At 42.4% G+C, this 20,150-nt stretch overlaps 2 protein-coding genes across 2 annotated transcripts; both read left to right on the top strand.

Annotated features, from left to right (window-relative positions):
- The first annotated feature begins 144 nt into the window (after positions 1-144).
- kdm2ab (lysine (K)-specific demethylase 2Ab) lies at positions 145-12,350 on the top strand. Its single transcript, XM_029512889.1, has 23 exons — positions 145-334; positions 771-809; positions 2,251-2,389; positions 2,662-2,740; positions 2,871-2,917; positions 3,229-3,407; positions 3,667-3,773; positions 3,928-4,021; positions 4,209-4,362; positions 4,488-4,603; positions 5,522-5,648; positions 5,755-6,029; positions 6,191-6,268; positions 6,525-6,785; positions 6,993-7,121; positions 7,206-7,292; positions 7,502-7,726; positions 8,004-8,033; positions 8,325-9,355; positions 9,853-10,016; positions 10,212-10,358; positions 10,455-10,670; positions 10,790-12,350. Exons 2-23 carry the CDS (start codon positions 774-776, stop codon positions 10,969-10,971), a joined length of 3,903 nt encoding a protein of 1,300 aa, XP_029368749.1. The 5' UTR covers positions 145-334; positions 771-773; the 3' UTR covers positions 10,972-12,350.
- Positions 12,351-12,502: 152 nt separating this feature from the next.
- On the top strand, positions 12,503-19,810 carry ankrd13d (ankyrin repeat domain 13 family, member D). Its single transcript, XM_029512402.1, has 16 exons — positions 12,503-13,321; positions 13,399-13,534; positions 13,621-13,745; positions 13,893-13,938; positions 14,291-14,434; positions 14,530-14,719; positions 15,076-15,142; positions 15,506-15,587; positions 15,792-15,853; positions 15,954-16,084; positions 16,179-16,336; positions 16,504-16,617; positions 16,814-16,986; positions 17,170-17,249; positions 17,725-17,958; positions 19,304-19,810. Exons 1-16 carry the CDS (start codon positions 13,238-13,240, stop codon positions 19,365-19,367), a joined length of 1,890 nt encoding a protein of 629 aa, XP_029368262.1. The 5' UTR covers positions 12,503-13,237; the 3' UTR covers positions 19,368-19,810.
- The last annotated feature ends 340 nt before the right edge of the window (positions 19,811-20,150 follow it).

Here is a 20,150-nt window from a genome sequence, read left to right as displayed (position 1 = left end):
GTCCAATGGATGCGGCTCTATGCTAATGTTCAGTAACAGTGATGTAAATGGGGGGTGGGTCGCCAGGCTTCTTCTTCTTCTTCTTCTTTTTTTTTTTTTTTTTTTTAAGGTTTGTGTGTATGTGTGTGTGTGTGTGTGTGTGTGTTTTTTGCCCAGCTGAAAATGGCGGCTCGGAGCGTCGAATCGTTCTAACTTTGTCGCACAATAACAAACATATGACTATACACAGCTGTTTGCACTTAACATGGGGAGAAACTTAACGGAGAGGCTTCGGACGCTTTAGCTGGGAAACAGTACTTTGACCACTACGAGTGAAAGGAGTTCAAACGCGGAGGTAATGATAAAGAAGCTCCCAACTGCCTTACACAGGCTAACGTCAGCTAGCTCGGCTAACGTTAGCCGACGACTTATGAAAGGGATTGTCAACTGAGCTAGTTCACGTTAGCTGAGAACGCCGGCCGAAAACGTCAGTAAATAAACACACTGGCTCATCATTTTTCCGGGATTAGGTAGCCGTCCCAGTGGACACTTGTCCTAAAATAGCGACGCAGGTTCAACATAAACGTTTGTAATTGTGTGTGTTGCTAACCTTAGCCTGCTGGCTGAGGTAACACTAGTAGCTAACATTAGCAGGGCTGTCTAGATAGGACCCTACCCACAGAGAGATGGGTGTTTTTGCCCGATAATAGGTAACAAACATTTCAACAAGCACTGGCTAGTTACTCGGTGTGATTTAACACGACTCTGTAAACTTTGTTTGTCTCCTACAGACCATGGAGGATCCACATACACGGTACAGCAAACGCCTGGTGAGTAACTTGCCCCAACTGTTAGCTCCGGGACTTGTTTTATGTATACAAGCAACCAGCTTGCTGTTTTCGTGCAATCTCCGTGTGTCATATTAGCCTTTTAAATACATGCCAAGTCGTTTATTCAGTGAGGATTACAGCAGTTAACCGGATTGGCCCTGGTCTTTTGGTCTGCAGGCATATTGTCGTGGTCGGTGGGGCTGGGTGTTTTTGTTGTCCGCCGTAATAACGGTAATGAACCTGTCTGAAGAAACGGGGTTCAACAGGAGGTCAAGTTCACTGTCCGAACCGAGCAGCTCCTCTGCTCTGACCTTCACCTTTTTACTGCCTCTTTGCTCCAAACTACTTTCCTCGGTGTGCCCTAACACTTCCTTGTATCTAAGCAGAGTTAGATTTGATGCTATTGGCTGAGGGAAGGATATCAAACGTGCATTTTGGTGTGAAAGAAATGCTCTTTTGTTATTTTTATACACTGTATTTGGGGAAATTTACTTTTCTAATTACTGTTACTACACAGCTTTTTGGTGATCCATTATCTGTAATTTATTTATTTATTTATGTTTATTCGAAAACAAGTGTGTGTGTGTGTGTGTGTGTGTGTTGGGTTTTTTTTTGTTTGTTTGTTTTTTTTAGTGATCGTAAATTAATTTTGGCTGCAGATTGTAATAGTTGTGATTATACAACGTTTGTCATAAAGGGATGGGGGTGGGGAGATCTCAGCAGGGTTGTTGTGCTTGGTTCATCTGTCTAGCCAAGTCTTGCTCCATAGATTGAATGGCAGAAGGGGGGTGAAAAGGGGGAGCACTGTTGGAAGATTATCCCCTGCTATTGTAATGCAGTATTATCTGCTTCCCACATGAAGTGATATGATGACTAGCTGACTGATCAGCTTGGATTGATTTATTGTGATTTAATCCTTGTCTTGGTTGAACACATTCATTTTATGACTAATGGCAGCCTTATTTCCTTATTGTCACAGACTTAGGAGGGACAACTCCCATGGCTGTTACTTCATGTCTTTCAATTTTGTCTTCAGTATGAACACTTAAAAATACATTAAACACTGCTGTGGAGGATTCGCAGACAAAGATGCAAAATCTGTATCAGAGTCAAATATAAATTCTTTTGGTTGTGGATCAGAACAAATCACTTTTCTCAAAGTAATCATAAGTTTAACATATTATTGATATTGTACTCATTTCTGTTTAGTTGTGAATTTGAGCAATTGTTTCTCTTATAATTCTGTTTGCAAATAATCTTGACATCAGAATTGCTGTCTGTCAAAAAATAACCTTCTTTTGTCAAGATGCTGACTTGTATTCAATGTAGTAAGATATCCGTTACTATTGTTATTCAAGCCCTACTGTCCACTTTTTTTCCTGCAAATTATAGTGTTCATGGGCAACACATGACTTTAGCAAAAAATATATTTTGTTATCAGCGTACAGGTACGCGGCGCCGCTACCAGGATGATGGAATCTCAGATGATGAAATCGAAGGCAAGAGAATGTTTGACCTGGACGAAAAGTTGCAGTGTGACAGATTTGGCTCCGATTTGATCAAACACATGGAGGGTAAAGGTGAGATAGAAAATATCAATTTTAAAATATAATTTTCAAAAACACCAGGGTTAGGGTAAGGCCAACGAAACTAAGTCTCTTTTTTTTTTTTTCTACACACTGTGGTGGTTGATACAGTAAATCTTAAACCACCATTGCAAAATTGATTGTGTCACTATCATTTCAATTCCATAAATATAAAGTTTTGTTCTCATGATGTTGGGTTATTTAACTGATGCAAATCTGAGTTTCCTTGATGATTGATTGTCACAGTGTGTTTGTCTCCTTCCTAGATTTTACATTTGAATACATCCAGAGGGAAGGGCTCAGGGATCCCATTATCTTTAAGACAGCTGATGGCCTTGGCATACAGTGAGTTGAATGCTTTTTTTTTTTTTTTTTTTTTTTTTAACATTTTCAAATGTTAAATTATTTCAAAGCAGGTATGCGTATACCTGTTTGAATTTTTAAGATATCACAATAGATTGCCTCTCTCCTGCAGAATGCCAGACCCAGATTTCAGTGTGAGTGATGTCAAATTGTTTGTTGGTAAGGCCCTCTTACGCCCTTTACTTTTTGTGCACAAAATGTTACCTGCTGAATGCCAGTTGCTAGTAAAGTTATCAGTATGAAGTCCTCAGAGATGTTACTACACACAGTTCTCATCAAAGTGATTTGAAACTACAGCTGTCAAATAATTAACATTTCTAATCTGACTAATCACAGCGTAGCTGCGTATTAATCTCTCTCTCGCTACACACGTGCACACACACACATATATATAAAATAAGCATTTTGTGAAATTAATCAACACATTCAATTTGGAATTGCTAACTGTACTTTGATGAATTGTTCCATAGGTAGTCGACGTATTGTTGATGTGATGGATGTGAACACTCAGAAGGGAATTGAAATGTCAATGGCTCAGTGGAGACGCTACTATGAGACACCACCATCAGAAAGAGAAAAACTCTACAATGTCATCAGCCTAGAGTTTAGCCACACCAGGTTGGAAAATCTGGTCAAACGGCCGGCTTCGGTGAGAACACACACAATGTTACACCTCATGGATTTGTACATGATGTGAAAGCCTATTTAAATATTTTTTGTAACGTGTTGACTAACCAGGAAACTACATCTATTGCAGTTCCAAAAGACTGGTTTGTTTTCCTGCTTTGTCAGATTTGTTGTAAAGTAATAACATTTTGTCTACATACAGAAAAAGGCATCAGGAGCAGAAATGCTCTTGAACAATTTTGATGTATGTTTTTGTATCGTAACCTTTCATAATTATCCAGGTGGACGTGATTGACTGGGTGGACAACATGTGGCCCCGTCATCTAAAGGAGAGACAGAGAGATTCCACTAACGCTATCATAGACATGCATTACCCCAAAGTACAGAAGTGAGTAAACCAGAGACCTCAGCAACATGTAACATTTGCTTTGGTGCATTAAGTTTCAATACTGGTCACATCTCAGCAATAATGGCAGTTCAGTTCAGTACAAAGTCTTGAAATGCCGCCTTCATGTTTTCTTACTTTTCCCTCTTTCCCCCAGGTACTGTCTTATGAGTGTGCAGGGCTGCTTCACAGATTTCCACATTGACTTTGGAGGTACATCAGTCTGGTACCACATCCTTCGAGGAGGAAAGGTCAGCCTGGGTGTTGTTGAAACGTCTTTATTATATAGTGTCAGTTATGCTGTTGGAATAAAAATAAATGTGGTTGTGGGCTGATACTCCATCTTGCGTTTCAACTTCCTGTTTTCACATAATGTAAGTGAATGTTTATGCATTTGCTAACTTCAGACCTACCATTTTTAATTCATTAATCCTGCAGGTTTTCTGGCTGATTCCCCCCACACCACAGAATCTGGAGATGTATGAGAACTGGGTTTTATCAGGAAAACAGGGAGACATCTTCTTGGGGGACAAGTGTCATGACTGCCAGAGGATAGAGCTCAAGCAGGGCTACACCTTTATAATCCCATCAGGTCTGGAACAACATACTGTAGTGACACAGACATGTTATATACCCATTTACAGACATTAACTTGCCTATTTAAAACCCCTCAACCCTTGTGATTAAATGTCTCCAACATCCTGTATTCTGCTGTAGGGTGGATCCATGCTGTGTACACGCCAGAGGACACGCTGGTTTTTGGTGGGAATTTCCTCCACAGCTTTAACATCCCCATGCAGCTCAATATCTACAGTATTGAGGATCGGACACGGGTGAGCAACACCTCATTTTGATAGTAGATTTCCTGTAGATGTATGACTACCTTCTTGCCACATAATTAAGATAACATCAGTTTGGGTTTAGAGATTTATTCTGTGGAGTTATACATAATAGAAAAGTAGTGAAAACAATTACATTTAAGATTTGCACTCACAAAGCTATGCATGCGTAATGTGTTTTCCTTCATATACCAATATTTCAATTCAGGTTATCTGCTGAAATTCAACTAACAATCAGCTCCCAGTGCCAGTCCAATTTCAAATTTAAGAAGTCGGTAGCTCTCTGAGTTGAAGTCATTAGTTATTTTCATGTAAAGTAACATTAGATCAGCAGTTGTTGCAGCCATCAGTGAGCTGTAGCCCACTGTCAATCAAATGAACTGGAGTGACACCATTGAATTTTAGAATAATAAAAAGAAACAATTTTGCATTTGAATCATGGTTTGAGTACTATCAGATTTCATGTCATTTAATGATATTCAATCAATTCATTATGATGTTACCATGTGTGAAACCTACTTCTTTGGTGCAGCAACTAGAAAAACAAAAACAAAATTTGGCTGTAATGTACGTTTTGTGGTTCTTCAACACCTCATATATAGTTCTCATATAGTGTCACCACCACAATATATAATTAAGTGGTTTGAAAGGCATACACAGGTGTTTAACCTACATTCAGACTCTAGCTACTGCATCTTTTTTTAATTGGGGTGCAAAGTGATCCCAAATACTTCTTATTAAGAAGACTTGATTAGTACAGAAAATAGTAACTATGTGTAAGAAAAAAATTACTTCAAGCAAGTATAGACAAAGAGTATATCTTGTCTCTAGAAAGTATATGACTGAGCTGGCTTGAAGATCCAAAAATTATTAAACAATTTTAGAAATCAATATTTTTCTTTCCTCCTCTAGGTGCCAGCAAAGTTCCGCTACCCTTTTTACTATGAGATGTGCTGGTATGTCCTGGAGCGATATCTGTATTGCCTGACCAATATCTCCCACCTCACTCCTGAGTTCCAAAAGTACTCCCTTGGAATAGGTGAGGACAGATTAACACAAGAAAACATTCTTGTAACATTTTTTTTTTTTGTTTGCACAGACCTGAATTGTTAGAACTGCAACCACAATGTTGTTTCTCTTTTCAGGCTTGACCAGGGCTGATCTTGAAACCAATGATGACACCGGGAATGGCACCTCGAATGGAGCTCACTGTGACACTGAAACCGCAGAGGCCGCAATAAAGGAGGAAGAAATCAAAGAAGAAGCAGCTGCACAAGTTACTGCACCTCAGCACGTTTTAACTCCCTTTGAGCTTGAGGGACTCTGGAACCTTTTGGGGAAGTTGGAGGAGCTGCCAGCACACAAGAAGTGTGTCCCTGCAGGCATCAGGAACGCCGCCGCCCTGCTCGAGGACATGAGGGTGAGTGTCGCCTTAGTTCCTTTTGAAATTCATCTTACATTTACCTCACCATGGCTACACTACTTCCTGACATGTGTTATACAGTTTACACTGCTTTTATGGTGCTGCCATTGTGAAAGAAATATATATGACCACTCTTTTTCTGTTCTCTACTAATGCAGGCTGTTCTCAACGAGCATGCCAATGATAATCCCAAAATGGCCTACACTGGAGAGCCCATTGTCAAGTGGCCCAAAAGAGTGAGTAGAAAACTGCTTTCTTTGAAGAGCTATATACATACAGGCAGATGATATGTGCTTGTGGGCTGATATAGTACATTTAGAGATATTCAGCACTTTTAAAAGTCTATCATTTGTATTGGTAGACTGTAATTTCTATTAATGCACTGTCTGACCTGTCCATTCTGGTTCCTAAGGCTCCTGCCTTCTATGTATTTGGAAGATACAGCTCTGACATATTTCCTTTGTACTTTTTCTTGCTTTGTCCTTTAAATAGCCATCATGGTACCAGCCCCCAATTCCTCCTCCCCCTGTCCTTTACCGTCCTCGCTTGGGCCCAACCCTCCACAAGCCTCTGGGTCAGCGGCCAACAAAACGCTCTTCCATCTCCGCACTGAGGCGCAGACGGGTCAGGTGCAAACGCTGTGATGCTTGCTGCAGGAAAGAGTGTGGGAACTGCCAGTACTGCCAAGACATGAGGAAGTTTGGTGGGCCTGGGCGCATGAAGAAGAGCTGCATCATGAGACAGTGTCTCGCAGTGAGTTGTCATCCACATTACTTTTGTGTTGAACTAGATGAATGTGCCTAAACAGTAACTTAAAATGTAAAATACTGGAATTTAATGGTCAATGTCAGGAAAGAACAATTACTCTGCATAAAAGTCTCCAGACTTTACTCGTGATTTCTGGTGGTGTTTTCTGTTTATTTTACTGACATTTTAAATCACATCTATTTATTCCTCTAGCCTGCATTGCCAAACACAGCTCGATGTGCCATATGTGGAGAAGGTGAATCAGAGGAATCAAATCCAAGCACTCACTCACTTATGGAGTGCTCTATTTGCTCACAGATTGCCCATCGTCAATGTATTAAGGTAATCTACTTAAAACATGGTGGGAAGCCAAATAAATTACCCTATTATTGTACAGTTTGGATTTTGAACCGCTCTTCCTTTCAGGAACCTGGTGAGGGGAAGATCAATAAAGATTTGCCCAGCTGCTGGGAATGCCCCAAATGTTATCAAGGCAAAGATTCCGCATCAGAGGTCACCTCACATTTTCTCCTTCTTACTTTACTTCTGTTCTCAACTTATTTTCTCTCCCCTCCATTCATTCAGGCTCACGTTTTCCTTTTCTCAGCAAAGATTGCACAATATCCCCCGCTTATTGCCACATGGTTGCCAATACACAATTAAACAATGATGTCCTCTCTTCTGCAAAGCCTCACATTTCTTCCCCTTCCTTTCCACCACAGTCTTCCAGTGATGAGGAAAGTGAAGAGTCAGAGGGCTCATCCTCCTTTCCACCGTCCAAACTTGCATACAGAGAAGGCATTGGTGTAGATGACAGCCTGAAAGCAGGGAAAAGTAGCAGACCCCAATCCAGACCCACAGCACCACCACCTTCTCAGAAATTATTACTACAGCATCAACAGAATCGCAAAAGAGCAAGTGCACTGGAGCTCAGACTTAAGAAGAGGGTAATGACCTCCTAACTGGATTTAGATATTTTCTTTTTATTCATTGATTTATTAACTAAAGCTTTTGCTACTGTTGATATTGATAATGTTCCAATGATCTGATTAAAATCTGATAAAATCTTTAAACAATTCAACTGTCATCCTGATAAAACTCTCTGATGGCATGTCTCCATCAGATTAAAAATGTATTGATATATTACTCATGTGGGGATATTTTTCTTTATATGACTTTATATTTTTATATGACTAACTCTCCAACCTCTTCTGTGTCCTGCAGATAAAACTGGAGCGCAGTAAACTCTTAGTGGTAAGAACTTTACTCTCTAACAAGTCTGTAATACATTTTAATCATGGTATAGTGGATTTCTATTTTTATTATAGCTATTATTATTAGATTATGGAGCCCAAACTTGTTTGATTTGCCAAAAGATGCATTTCTTCCATGTTTTTCTTAAATTGCAGAGGGTGCAATTTATGTGTACGCTTTCTGCAAATAATTATTAAAAAGAGACTATAATCCACATAGACCACATAAATACTGCCTGGAGTTAGAAATGTGGAAGATTTTATTTTCAACCTTCTGTCTTCCTCCCTGTAGAAACAGTCAACTCTAGATCGTTATCCCAGGCTGTTGAGCTCCAGGGTACTGTCCCGGCTGCGCTCTCCAATCAGCAGACTATCTCTGGCCAGAGGTCGGGGCCTCCCTTGGGCCAGTGGCTCCTCTTACCACAGCTCTCCAGCAGGAACTGGGTCCTTCCAGCAGCTGCAGTCTTCCCCTGGTCTGGTATTTGAGCGAAAGGGAGAGCCCCATAAAGGACGGGGTAGAGGCGTGAGGCTGCGGGGAGGAGGAGCTGGAAGCGGAATTAGAAATGGTCGAAGCCATGGAGACATGGAGGAAGAGAGCGAGGACAGCAGCAGCAGCAGCAGCAGTAGCAGCAGCAGCGACGAGGAAGAGGAGAGGGGGCAGAGCACTGGTAGGGGAGGGGATAAAGAAAACCAGCCGCAGTCAAGGCACGGAGGACGAGTATCCAAAGATGTTGAAGAGGAAGGGGGTGAGGCCGCCAACCAAAACTGTGCAGAGGAGGAGGAGGATGAGGAGGAGGAGGAGGAGGAGGAAATGGAGCAGGACCATCAAATAGGGGACAAGGATGGCTCATATCTTAAGGTGACACTCCAAAAACCAACTAGAGCCAGGCGGGACCCATCAGCCATTGTCCCCAAGTTGGAGGCTATTGCTCCTCAAACTGCTACTTCCACAATTCACAGCCAGACCAGAGCCCTTGTCCGACCCCCAATCAGAAACCGTACCCCCTGTCCCGATCAACCCTCCAGTAGGCAGACTCACACTGGACACACAGACACTCGCCCCTCCCACTCAGATGTCTCTAAAAGGCTGAGACCGAGCAGGCCAGCTAAACTGAGCAATGGTGCCTCCTGTTCTTCCTCATCAGAGCTTCCCCATCTCCGCATCCCTCTGTCTGCCCTACAGGAAGGGGGGAGTGAAGCAGACAGGGAGAGCAATGGAAGTGGGCCGGGTTGTGAGAGAGAGGTGTGGGTTTCTGTCTTCCGCTACTTAAGTCGATCGGATCTTTGCGTCTGCATGGCTGTCTGCAAGAACTGGTACAAATGGTAAGACCTCAAAGCTGATATATGACAGGTATTTATTTGGTGATAGCCAGCTAATTAAAACCTTTTATTTTATATTTGGCATATGGAGAACATGGAAGTATTTTCTCAGTCCTCAGGACCACTACAGTGTCTCTATTCTTTTAAAGAAAGTCAGTGACAACAAACTTTACTTTGTATGCAAATGTGCAACTGAAAGTGAGCTTTGGTTAACAAAATAGTTACTTTATTCTGTTCTCGTATTTATTTTTTTCCTGTTATTCAGATCACCTTCATAGTTAGACAACTCATATCGACTATGTAAGGTATGACTCAATTAACAGGACATATATAATCCTGCTAGTCTAATTTTCCTGGTGGCACATGTTGTAAACAATTAAAACCGTAGGCTTCTGTTCTTGGCAGTAAGTAAAATATTATTGACCAAGTAAGATTTAATGTTTGATTTGATAGGTAGATTTGACTAGATGTATTCTTCATGAGTGTGTATTTGTCTGTAGGTGTTTAGACAAGCGGCTTTGGTCACGGATAGACCTGAGCGTGAAACGCACCATTACGCCTCAGGCCCTAACAGGCATCATAAAGAGACAACCCGTCACACTTGATCTCTCTTGGACCAACATCTCTAAAAAGCAGCTCAACTGGCTTGTTGGCCGCTTGCCTGGTATGTAAATACACACATTTATGGACTTTTTTTATTTGAGGGGTGGGGGGTCAGTATTGTAAGTGAAAATATATATATTTTCACATTTCAGAACAATTAATATTGGTTAATTTTTGAAATGGATTATGTAACAAACGCATCTGTTACCACTACAGCCAAAAAGTTTTGTGCTCACACACTGTTTGGATTTTGCAGGGCTGAAAGATCTGATGCTGGCAGGTTGCTCCTGGTCATCTATCTCAGCTCTTTGTTCCTCGGGTTGCCCACTCATCCGTTCTCTGGACCTGCGGTACGCAGACGGGGTCAAAGACTCTCAGATCAGGGATCTAGTCAGCCCTCCAGGTGGGGAAAGCACTTAGCCCTCCTCATTTTACTTCATTTTCCTCATTGTGTTCTTAAAAAAAATCTGTGTTTTGTTTTTCTCTTTTACTCCTCCAGGCTGTGACAATCGCAGTCAGCTGCGGGCCATGCAGTGTTTGCGGCTAGCAGGCCTCGATATCAGTGACTCCACTCTGCGCCTGGTGATCCGCCATATGCCCCACTTAACAAAACTGGACCTCTCCCACTGCAACAATCTCACTGACCACTCCATCAACCTGCTGACAGCGGTGGGCTCATCCACCCGCAACACGCTTACAGAACTCAACCTGGGAGGTGAGAGATTGATGAAAAAAGCAAGCACAGACGACACAAGACTTAGTTTTTGGAACCTGCATGTTTTGCATAGTTTAAATTTCACGGTTAATGTTTCTGTTTACCTGTTTCTTTCACAGGCTGCAGTAAACTGACAGACACATGTTTAAAGTACCTTCGCCGACTTTCCTGCATCTCACTGCTGGACCTGCGAGGCTGTAAAGGTGTCTCTCGTAAGGCCTGTGAGGACTTCATCTCTGAGCTATCTGTCAACACACTCTACTGCCTATCAGATGAAAAACTGATCCAGAGGATATCCTAAGCGCCTGCCTCCTTTCACTGCTGAAGTGATCTAATGTTCAAAGACACGCACTTGTGTCACCTATGTTAAAGTGGTGGGGTCTTACTTGGAGGGCTTGCTCACTGAGCTGGTGTTGGTTAAAGGGTTTATCACAGCTATAATTGTGTTTCTTCTCAACACATTTTCCCTTGTACCTAAAAGACTCAGGAGCTTTTTGTTTTTTGGGGAATTAATGTTGTGCAGAAAAAGCACATCTTTTTTATTGTTAGGAGTGGGAGAACAAAGGCTATTAATTACCAACTATAGACTTCACATTCATTGAATAACCAGCTGCTCCTCTTCTGTTTTTGGACAGATGGTTATCTTGACTCCCATGAGAAACTCCTGTCTTGGGAAAGAAACATGAGAGTTTTATCCTTTGGTCTATAACTGCGTTGTTGTTATGCTGATCCCCGCAAAGTCTTATTTATCATGTGACACATGTAAACTTATTTTATTTCAGTTACATTTCAGTGCTCCACATAGACGGCTATTTTTTTGTCAGATTCGAAAGAGCACATGTTAAAGTTGCTTGATTTATTCTTTGTGCAAAACAAAACAGGTGTTTATTTTTTAAATATGACTAAAGGTGATAGATTCTTCACATCCTGACTTACAAAGTGAGCGACTGGAGTGGCCTGTTTACCAGCTGTATGTGAAGCTTTATAAGGTGTGACAATAATTCGGTGGTGTACTTGATGGGCATACATACATGGACATTGAGTGGTTGTGTGGGAGCGTAGAAACGTGGTGTGAGAGGGTGGTCGGCTTGGCAGAAAGACCTCACCCCAACCTAAAGCAGGTGGCATTATGTGTTTGGGGCAAGCTAAGTATTCAATATCAGAGAAATGGTGCATTTCCAAACAACCATTAGACTTCAGGTGCTATAATTTCCAAACTCCTCTTGCTTTGTTTTTGTACAGACAACATTTAGAGCAAAACTGTTAATATTCTAGATAAAACTGGTCCCAACCCTCTTTGATACACTTTTCTTTTCACGGATGAAAAATGTGAGCAGCTTCTTTTCCTTGACTTTCACACTTGGCTAATTCAATGCAGAGGTGTATGTTTTTGGTTTTGGTATTCCTGGGGTGGAATGGAGGGGGTTGCTCATTTCTTTGTTCCTTTCAAGTCTAGTGGTTCAATATCAAAAGTCTCCTCTCAGACTGCTCCCTTGCCCATTTCCCTTCAAAAGAATATAAGTATATAAATATATACTTTTGTGTAAATGTGTTTTCCTCTTTTAGATTATCAAAACGGGACTCCTGTAGCAATGTAATTATTTTCAGAAGCCTTTTACACTTTATGTTGTTTGTGTTATTTTTCAAGAAAAATAAAAAAAACGATATACAATGGCTTATATGCTTACTGGCATTGGGGCAACTGCATTAAGTATGAGTCAGTTGTACTTGATTTTCCTGTTAGTTTGCGCCTTGATCGTATATCAGCTGGCTCCACCCAGCTTCCCTCCATAACCTGGAAATAAAGCAACGCCAGAATAGATAAATAAATAAACAGCGCTGCTGCAGCTGTAGGCACACTGGATCCTAACAAAGCTGGGTGTTGCACCGGGACCCGGCTCTCTGACAGATGTGATCCAGGCAGGACTGTGATGAGCTGCAGCGGCTGACCTGGATGTGAAACGGGAATAAAGGCCGTGTCTTCGTTCCCGACGGACCGTGACAGCCCTGCCATGTAAACGGGGGATGGACGCTGCATCAGCGGACAGCTAGCTTACTCCACCAGCCGGCGATTTCATTGTTGTTTCCTCCGCTCGCTACAATAACACATGCATCGTAGAAAATGAACGGACTTGGGTGTATCACTTTGGCCGGTTGAATGAGTTGTCTTGCGTTGTGCAGAAATTGAAAGCAAGTGCCAAGACAAGCAGAAAACAATGTTATTAGCCAGTTAGCTAACGTTAGCCCAGTTAGCTGTTAGTTAACGTTACCTGCATCAAATTAGTGGGCTGAGTTAGCCGAGCTAACTCAGCCCACTAATTTAAATAGGCACACACAGACACCGGGGTTTGTTAGCTGCCTGTTTTTGCCTGTTTGGGTAGATTTACCCAGCGACAGGGTTTCTCAGTGACACCTCCTCGCTTTTCAGCGTTTTCCCATTTTCTGCTGTGAACCAGGCTAGTTAGCTCGCTGGCTAACCAGCTGTGGCTGCTGTGGTGTCACTGCAATCTGTTGTCTGCTCAAGTCGTACAGCACATCCAGCTTTCCCATTGTCCACCACGGCAGACATGGCCCACGAAGCGTTTCCTCTGCATGCTCTGGTCTGGAACAATCAGTATCTGGAGCTCGATCGCGAGCTGCAGAAGAAGGAGGTGAGTTATTGAGCTGCTGGTTGGTGGTAACAGATGTGTTATGTCGCACTGCATCGCCTGTGTGTTTCCTCCCGCAGGAGGATTTGGAGCGCCTGGATCCAAGAGGGCGCACCCCGCTGGAGCTGGCTGTGTGTCTGGGCCACCTGGAGTCGACCCGGGTGCTGCTTAGACACTCTGCCGACCCGACCCACTGTAACACCCAGGGCTGGACCAGTGAGTGCTCTGCTGCTCTGGCTCTACCTTCCATCCCCTTCGGCCGCAGAGATGAGATGGTCACTAAATGCAGATGTGTCTCTCAGTCCTGCAGGAGGCCGTCAGCACCGGAGACCCTGAGCTGGTTCAGCTAATTCTTCAGTACAGAGACTTCAAACGTGCCACTGAGAGACTGGCAGGCATCCCGGAGCTGCTCAACAAACTAAGACAGGTGAATCAGCCTCAGAGTAGTCATCTGGTTCAAACCCCCCGCCATATGACCTGTTGCTCAGAGCGACTGAGCCGGTCTCCAACCAGGGGATGGGGGGTTGAGGGGCCCTTGTTGGTTCAAATGTCTGAGTGTTGACTTGTCTTCCAGGCACGTGACTTTTATGTGGAGATGAAGTGGGAGTTCACCAGCTGGGGTGAGTGTGTTTCATCAGTGTGTGTTCACTGAGGTCAGTTTCAGCACCACAGCAGCTGGACAGCTCCCCAGCAGTAGCTGTCGCTCAGCGGCTCTTTGATGGACGTCCACAGTTCAGTTTAATGAAAACAGGCATGTTCATATCAGCTAGTAACCCACCAGACATGACCAATACCCTGCCTGAACTGCTTCCTGTAATGTTTAATAACATTATGTGGTTTCCTTTGTCTGGATTATTTTCGACTTGTCAAACTGTGTAAATAGTCCCAGGTTGTTTGTTTTTTTTTTTTTTTTAAGTTTTTTTAAGTCTCCTGTTTCAAAAACGCGTTCCGTTTTCTATACTGTCCTCTCAGTGCCCTTGGTGTCAAAGGTGTGTCCCAGTGACGTCTACCGGGTGTGGAAGAGCGGCTCGTGCCTCCGTGTGGACACCACCCTCCTGGGCTTTGAACACATGACCTGGCTGAAAGGACGACGCAGCTACATCTTCAAGGGCGGAGGTGTGTAATACTAATATGATCCCAGTAAATGTATTCTTTTCTTGGTTCTACCATGAAACGTACAAAAGGCTTAAACTTGCCTTCCGCCGTCTTAGATGATGGGGCAGTGGTGATGGAGGTGGACCACGAGAAGCAGGTAGTGTACACGGAGCCACTTGTGTTGTCCCCTCGTGACGCACCCTCCCTCCTGGCAGCCATGCAACCGTCGCAGGAGAACACAGCACAAAGACTGACATCACCTATCGTCTCCACACACCTCAACACGCGCAACATTGCCTTTGAACGGTAGCAAGCACATCCAGATATACAAACCACAATTGTTTCATTGAGATCACACTTTCTTTGCTTGTCTATCAGCCTCACTTGGCTTCAATATTCACGGCTTTCCTCCCTGTTTAGATTGAATATTTTAAAGCTTGTAATGCCATCTTGCATGGAGATTGAACGTTTCAGTTTTAAACCATGAAATAAGATTAATTGTAGTTTCAAATAGAAGCCTTGCTTGCATCATCATAAAGTAACCTATTTGGCAAAACAAATATTTTACTGATACAATTTCTGTCCCATTGTCTCAATACGAACTGTTCATCCCCAGCGACAATATGCTCATAATGAGGCCTTATTTTTTCCTGCTTCTTTAGGAACAAGTCGGGAATCTGGGGTTGGCGTTCTGAAAAGAGTGAGGTGGTCAGTGGTTATGAAGCCAAGGTAAGAGCCCACTTTGTTTAAATGTAACAAAGCTGGCTCAAATAATCGATGATCATATTTTCTAGGACTATTGTCTTGTTCATTCCAAAAAGGCCAGTAGCTTAAAATAGGGGTTGATAAAAAATTTTATTGAACATGCATATTTTCTTTATTCTGAAAGTTTGTCCTTTTTAGATCAAAGGTTGTTTTAAGAAGTAAAATGCATGAAAGATATAAGTGTGAGATTTGAAGGACAAAGTATATGCACAATATGCTCAACAGTCATAATAGTGATCCTTACACTAAACAAAAGTTTTTGTTGAGTTTAAAAAAAAATAATTAAAATAAAAAGGATGTTTTCTGCTCATCTGTAAATGTCTCCAGGTTTATAGTGCTACCAATGTAGAGCTGGTGACTCGCTCAAGGACTGAACATCTATCAGACCAGGACAAGTCCAGAAGCAAAGGTAACGAACCTGCAGTGGTACAACAACAATGTAGGAAGATAACTACAAAAAATTGGACTGAGATTTGTTGGATTCAAGATTTAACATTAGAAAAGATAATCAAAACATGTTCAGTTAGTATATAAATTGTTTTTGTTGACTCTTTTAAAACAAAAACAAGTTTGAGCTTGTTGGTGATGGTCTCTCTTCATCGTTTACATTCAGGCTCAAAGACTCCTCTACAATCTTTTTTGGGGATTGCTGAGCAGCATACAGCTCACAATGGGGTAAGAAGCTCCACAGTTTGTGTGCATCACATTCAACACAACACACCACCTGCCACTTAATTTCATAAATAGCATCACCTGTGCTCTGTGTTTCTCTCAGAGTAATGTTTCCCAGTGTGCCAGTCCTCACAACCCCACAGCCATCACAGCTGATGAATACTTCAACCCAGACTTCAACCTGAATGGACGGGACATCGGGCGTCCAATCGAGCTTACCAGCAAAGTCCAGAGGTAAAGAAATGACGAAATACTTACCCAGCTTGGTTTTACATGCTGCTAATTCTCTAACACCAAAACTTAACGCACTCTTTGCCTCTTTTTCTAGGTTTAAAGCGACCCTGTGGCTGAGTGAAAGCCACCCTCTGTCCTTGGCTGAGCAGGTGACGCCCATCATTGACCTCATGGCCATCTCTAATGCCCACTTTGCTAAGCTGCGTGACTTCATAACGCTCCGTCTGCCGCCAGGCTTCCCCGTCAAGATAGGTGGGTGTGAAAGGTCAACTCAGCACCAATCATTTCCAGTTAGATTGGTGCATCAGCAAACCAAAAACAAAGTAACACAAATTTAACAGTTTTACCATCTTTTTCAAACCATGTCCATGTTTACAATTCTGGTCATGACGCTGTGTGTCATGCTGAATGTCTTTCAGAGATTCCTCTCTTTCACGTGTTGAATGCCAGAGTAACCTTCAGTAATCTGTGCGGCTGTGACGAGCCGGTCAGCTCTGTGACGGTTCACAAGCCCGAGAGCTCCGGAGAAGCTGGTAATTATAGACACAGTCACTTACAGAAACACAAAGACAAACTTCCCCTCCTGCAGTCCAGCATTCAACATCACTTGCTCTGCCATCGTAGTAGTTGCTTAACAAAGCCCAGGCTCACATGGTTGCTGTTTTCTTTTTAAATAATACAGATTTTACTTCCAGTCACAGTAACGCTGTAAACCATCTTCAACACCAGGTCAGTCTCCCCCTCCCTTCCACTGTGAGGTGGACCCCTCTGTGTTTGAGCCCCCCGCAGACTACACTACACTTGGTCCAGGTCGCAGTGAACCAATGAGGGACGAGGATGACAACCTGCTGCAGTTTGCCATCCAACAGAGTCTGCTGGATGCTGGCACAGAGAGTGACCAGGTCAGAGCGAGGCCTGCTACCAATCGAAGTCTGAGCGTCTCAGTTTGTTTGAGAGAGGTTCAGTTAGAGCAGAATGGCACATTGTGCAGCTCCCACTTTTTTTATTCTTCCGGTTTTATGAAAATGTGTGCTATGATACTTATCTGCAAGGCTAGCTGTTGAACGCTTGCATCTGAATTAAAGGTGACTATCTGGGAGGCCCTGACCAACAGCCGCCCGGTTCCCCAGTCTCCACTATATGAGGAAGACTCTCAGCTGGAAAGGTGAGCTAACCTTCAGACTTTCACGGCCTTTTTGCAGTTGAAGGCAGGCTGCCCAAACTGGGGCGATGCCAACCCTCTTACTGTTCATACATGATTTAATTTATTTACTTTTGTAGGACTTACATAATGTAGTCTCCATCCATTCAGTTTGTCTATTATTTAAATCATTGTATCCTTTCTTTTAGAATTCCCTTGAAACATTGTACATTAATAGTTTTAAAATAATAACATTTTATGCCTATTCACAATTTCATCTCATCCAGGGAAACCTCTGGCTTGCGAAGTAATTAAATTAAACATTTCTATATAGAGTTCAGTAATTAGCTCTTTCTTTCCTCTTCCTCAGGGGAATGGCACCTCCCAGTTCTCCTGTAATGAAACCCAGCAGTGAAACGTCACTGTTCAGATATACTAACAGTGAAGGAATGCTGAAGAATACGGTGTCAGTCTCAATATCCCTTATTTATGTTTTCAGGGCGATCCAGGAGTCCCTGTCCATCTCTTTGGCCAGCAGAGAGGGAGACGACACAGCCGACCCCAGTCAGCCATGTTCGGTCTCGCCGCTGGACCCCACTGGAAACTCCCCTCTCCCCTACAGCATGGTGACCGACCCGCAGTTGTCGGGACACTTTGGCGTGGCAACAAGCTTTGACGAGCAGCTGCGTATCGCCATGGAGCTGTCATGCAGGGAGCAGGAGGAGATGGACAGGTGAAGTGGGGAAGAATACAAAAAAGAACGAGCGGTCGGATGTGTTAGATGATGAAAGCGATTGCAGAGTAATGATTTCTAGATGCAGATGAACCCAAAGACAATTCTCAAGGAAAGCGCTTAGAAGAGGTTCCTCTATTTAGTGTCTGTAGCCACACGTCTTTATCCAGATCATCAGTCGGTCACAGGCATGATTTATATATAGACAACCATTCACACAAATGATAATCTGACACATGGACAGTTTGTAGCTATCGCTTCACCTAACCAGCGTGTCTCTGCAGCCTGGGAGCCAATCAGAGCACGCAGAGGAAACCTCCTTACGACTGCCCCCACTGCTGTCCTGCATTAGAGGCAGAGGATAAGCATAGAGACGTGTTTTTGGTTTTTAGAATGCAGTTTAGTAGGAAGCAGTCTTCAGACTGGTTTGCCTGAGCTTCTCAGCTGGTCTTCAAATGCTCCCTACATTTCTTTTCTTCTTATGTTGTTTCATTTATTGATTTTTCTGCGCTGCACGCTTTGGGAGGGCTGCAGCCTGCTCTTCCATGTCAAACTCTGTTTTGCCACAGCAGGAAGACAAATAATGTCCGCATCACAGTTGGTTGTTGAAGTTTCCCAACATCCAAGTAAAATGAACGAATCTCTCGATTTTATCATTTTATACCTTTAATCATGCCAGGCAGAGGCAGGACCATCAGGATGAGGTCACAACTTCAGCTGCAACAATTCAGGAAGTAAATTTAAAACAATTTCATCTGCATCTATTTTCATGATGAATTAATTTATAAAATATTTCAAGCCAAAAAACATTTTGCCATTTTGCCTATTTGTAAACTGATATTTAACTTCTTTAGGGTTAGGAGTATTGGTCTATTTTAAAATAAAGGTGACAGGTAATCAGGTGTCTGGGGGGGGGAGTTTATTTCCAGCCTCCGTGTTGCTGACACTTTATGAATGAGTCGCTCTGCTAATTAGCATGTATGACAGTCAAGTATTGGCTTAATAATTATTGGCTGATTGAGGGAGGACGTCAGATTCATTTGTGAGATTCTGAAACTTAAAACAGAGAAAAACGAAGTCCTGGAGATATTTGGGTTGAATGCTGGGAAACTCATATTTAGGTAATTGACTTTCCAGTGCTTTAGGCACATTTATTGTTTTATCTGTTTCTACCGTCTCCAAAGCCCATTAACAGTTTGTCATTAGCACAGCATCATCAGCTTACATGGGGGAAGGGGGGTTAAGTCATACAGGCAGAATAACAGATTTTCCCTGAGTAAAAAGATTGACATTTAATTCGTTCATTGCTTTGACTGATGAGTTTCACTTCCAATATCTGTCTTAGGAAGCAGAAAGAGGAAGAGGAGGAGCTGGAGCGGATCCTCCAGCTGTCACTCACCGAGAAGTGACGAGGCCGGTCTTCATCGGGGAATGATCCTCTTAAATTATTGTTTTATTTTTTAAATCCTGAGATGAAAAGTTATTACAGAAGTTTTATTTGTCTTTATCACACAGAGGCTGCTACAGGAGACTATGAAGGACTAGAGTTTAAGAAATGAGTGGGCGCGATACAATGGTGGGGGGATGTGAAATTACAAGAGGTACTGTGACACACTACACGAAGGAGGAGAAAAAAGGGAGATGGTCTTTTTCTTTTTTATTGACTATTTTTCACAGACTTGCTGTCTTTACTGAGTGATAAATGATCCTTAACGTCAAAGCCTATGACAATGTCCATATGATAAAAAAAAAATATGAAAATACAATTTTAATGGAATAACTTATAAAATATGATAAACATTTATGTTGACTTACTCGTGTGGAAAAAAAAATAAAGAAAAATGATTATCCTATATTTTGGCTATCTTTTTTTCTTTCTGTTTATGAGCAGAGGAAGAGAAAATGTTTATTTTGAACATTTAAGGCAGTGATGTTGATTCAAGCTTTGCGACAGACACCATGATGCTGCTGCACCTTTCAGTTATTTATCATCCCATCATTCATCCATCCATCCGAACATTTGTGGGTCAGAGCTTCTCAAAGGTGAGTATCTGGATCTGTTTTTCTTTTTGGTAGTGAATACATTTCATTTGCATTGGGTTATATTTAGTCTGGTTTCTTCATAATAATCTTAAATTGAATTTAAATTAAATATTCTAACCTGTTTGAAAAAAGATCACTTAGTCTCTTAA

This window comes from Echeneis naucrates, chromosome 10 (genome assembly GCF_900963305.1).
Source record: "Echeneis naucrates chromosome 10, fEcheNa1.1, whole genome shotgun sequence".
In the NCBI taxonomy this organism is placed as follows: Eukaryota; Metazoa; Chordata; class Actinopteri; order Carangiformes; family Echeneidae; genus Echeneis; species Echeneis naucrates.
The sequence above is the reverse complement of the archived record's forward strand: the minus strand, read 5'-3'. Positions and strand labels throughout refer to the sequence as shown.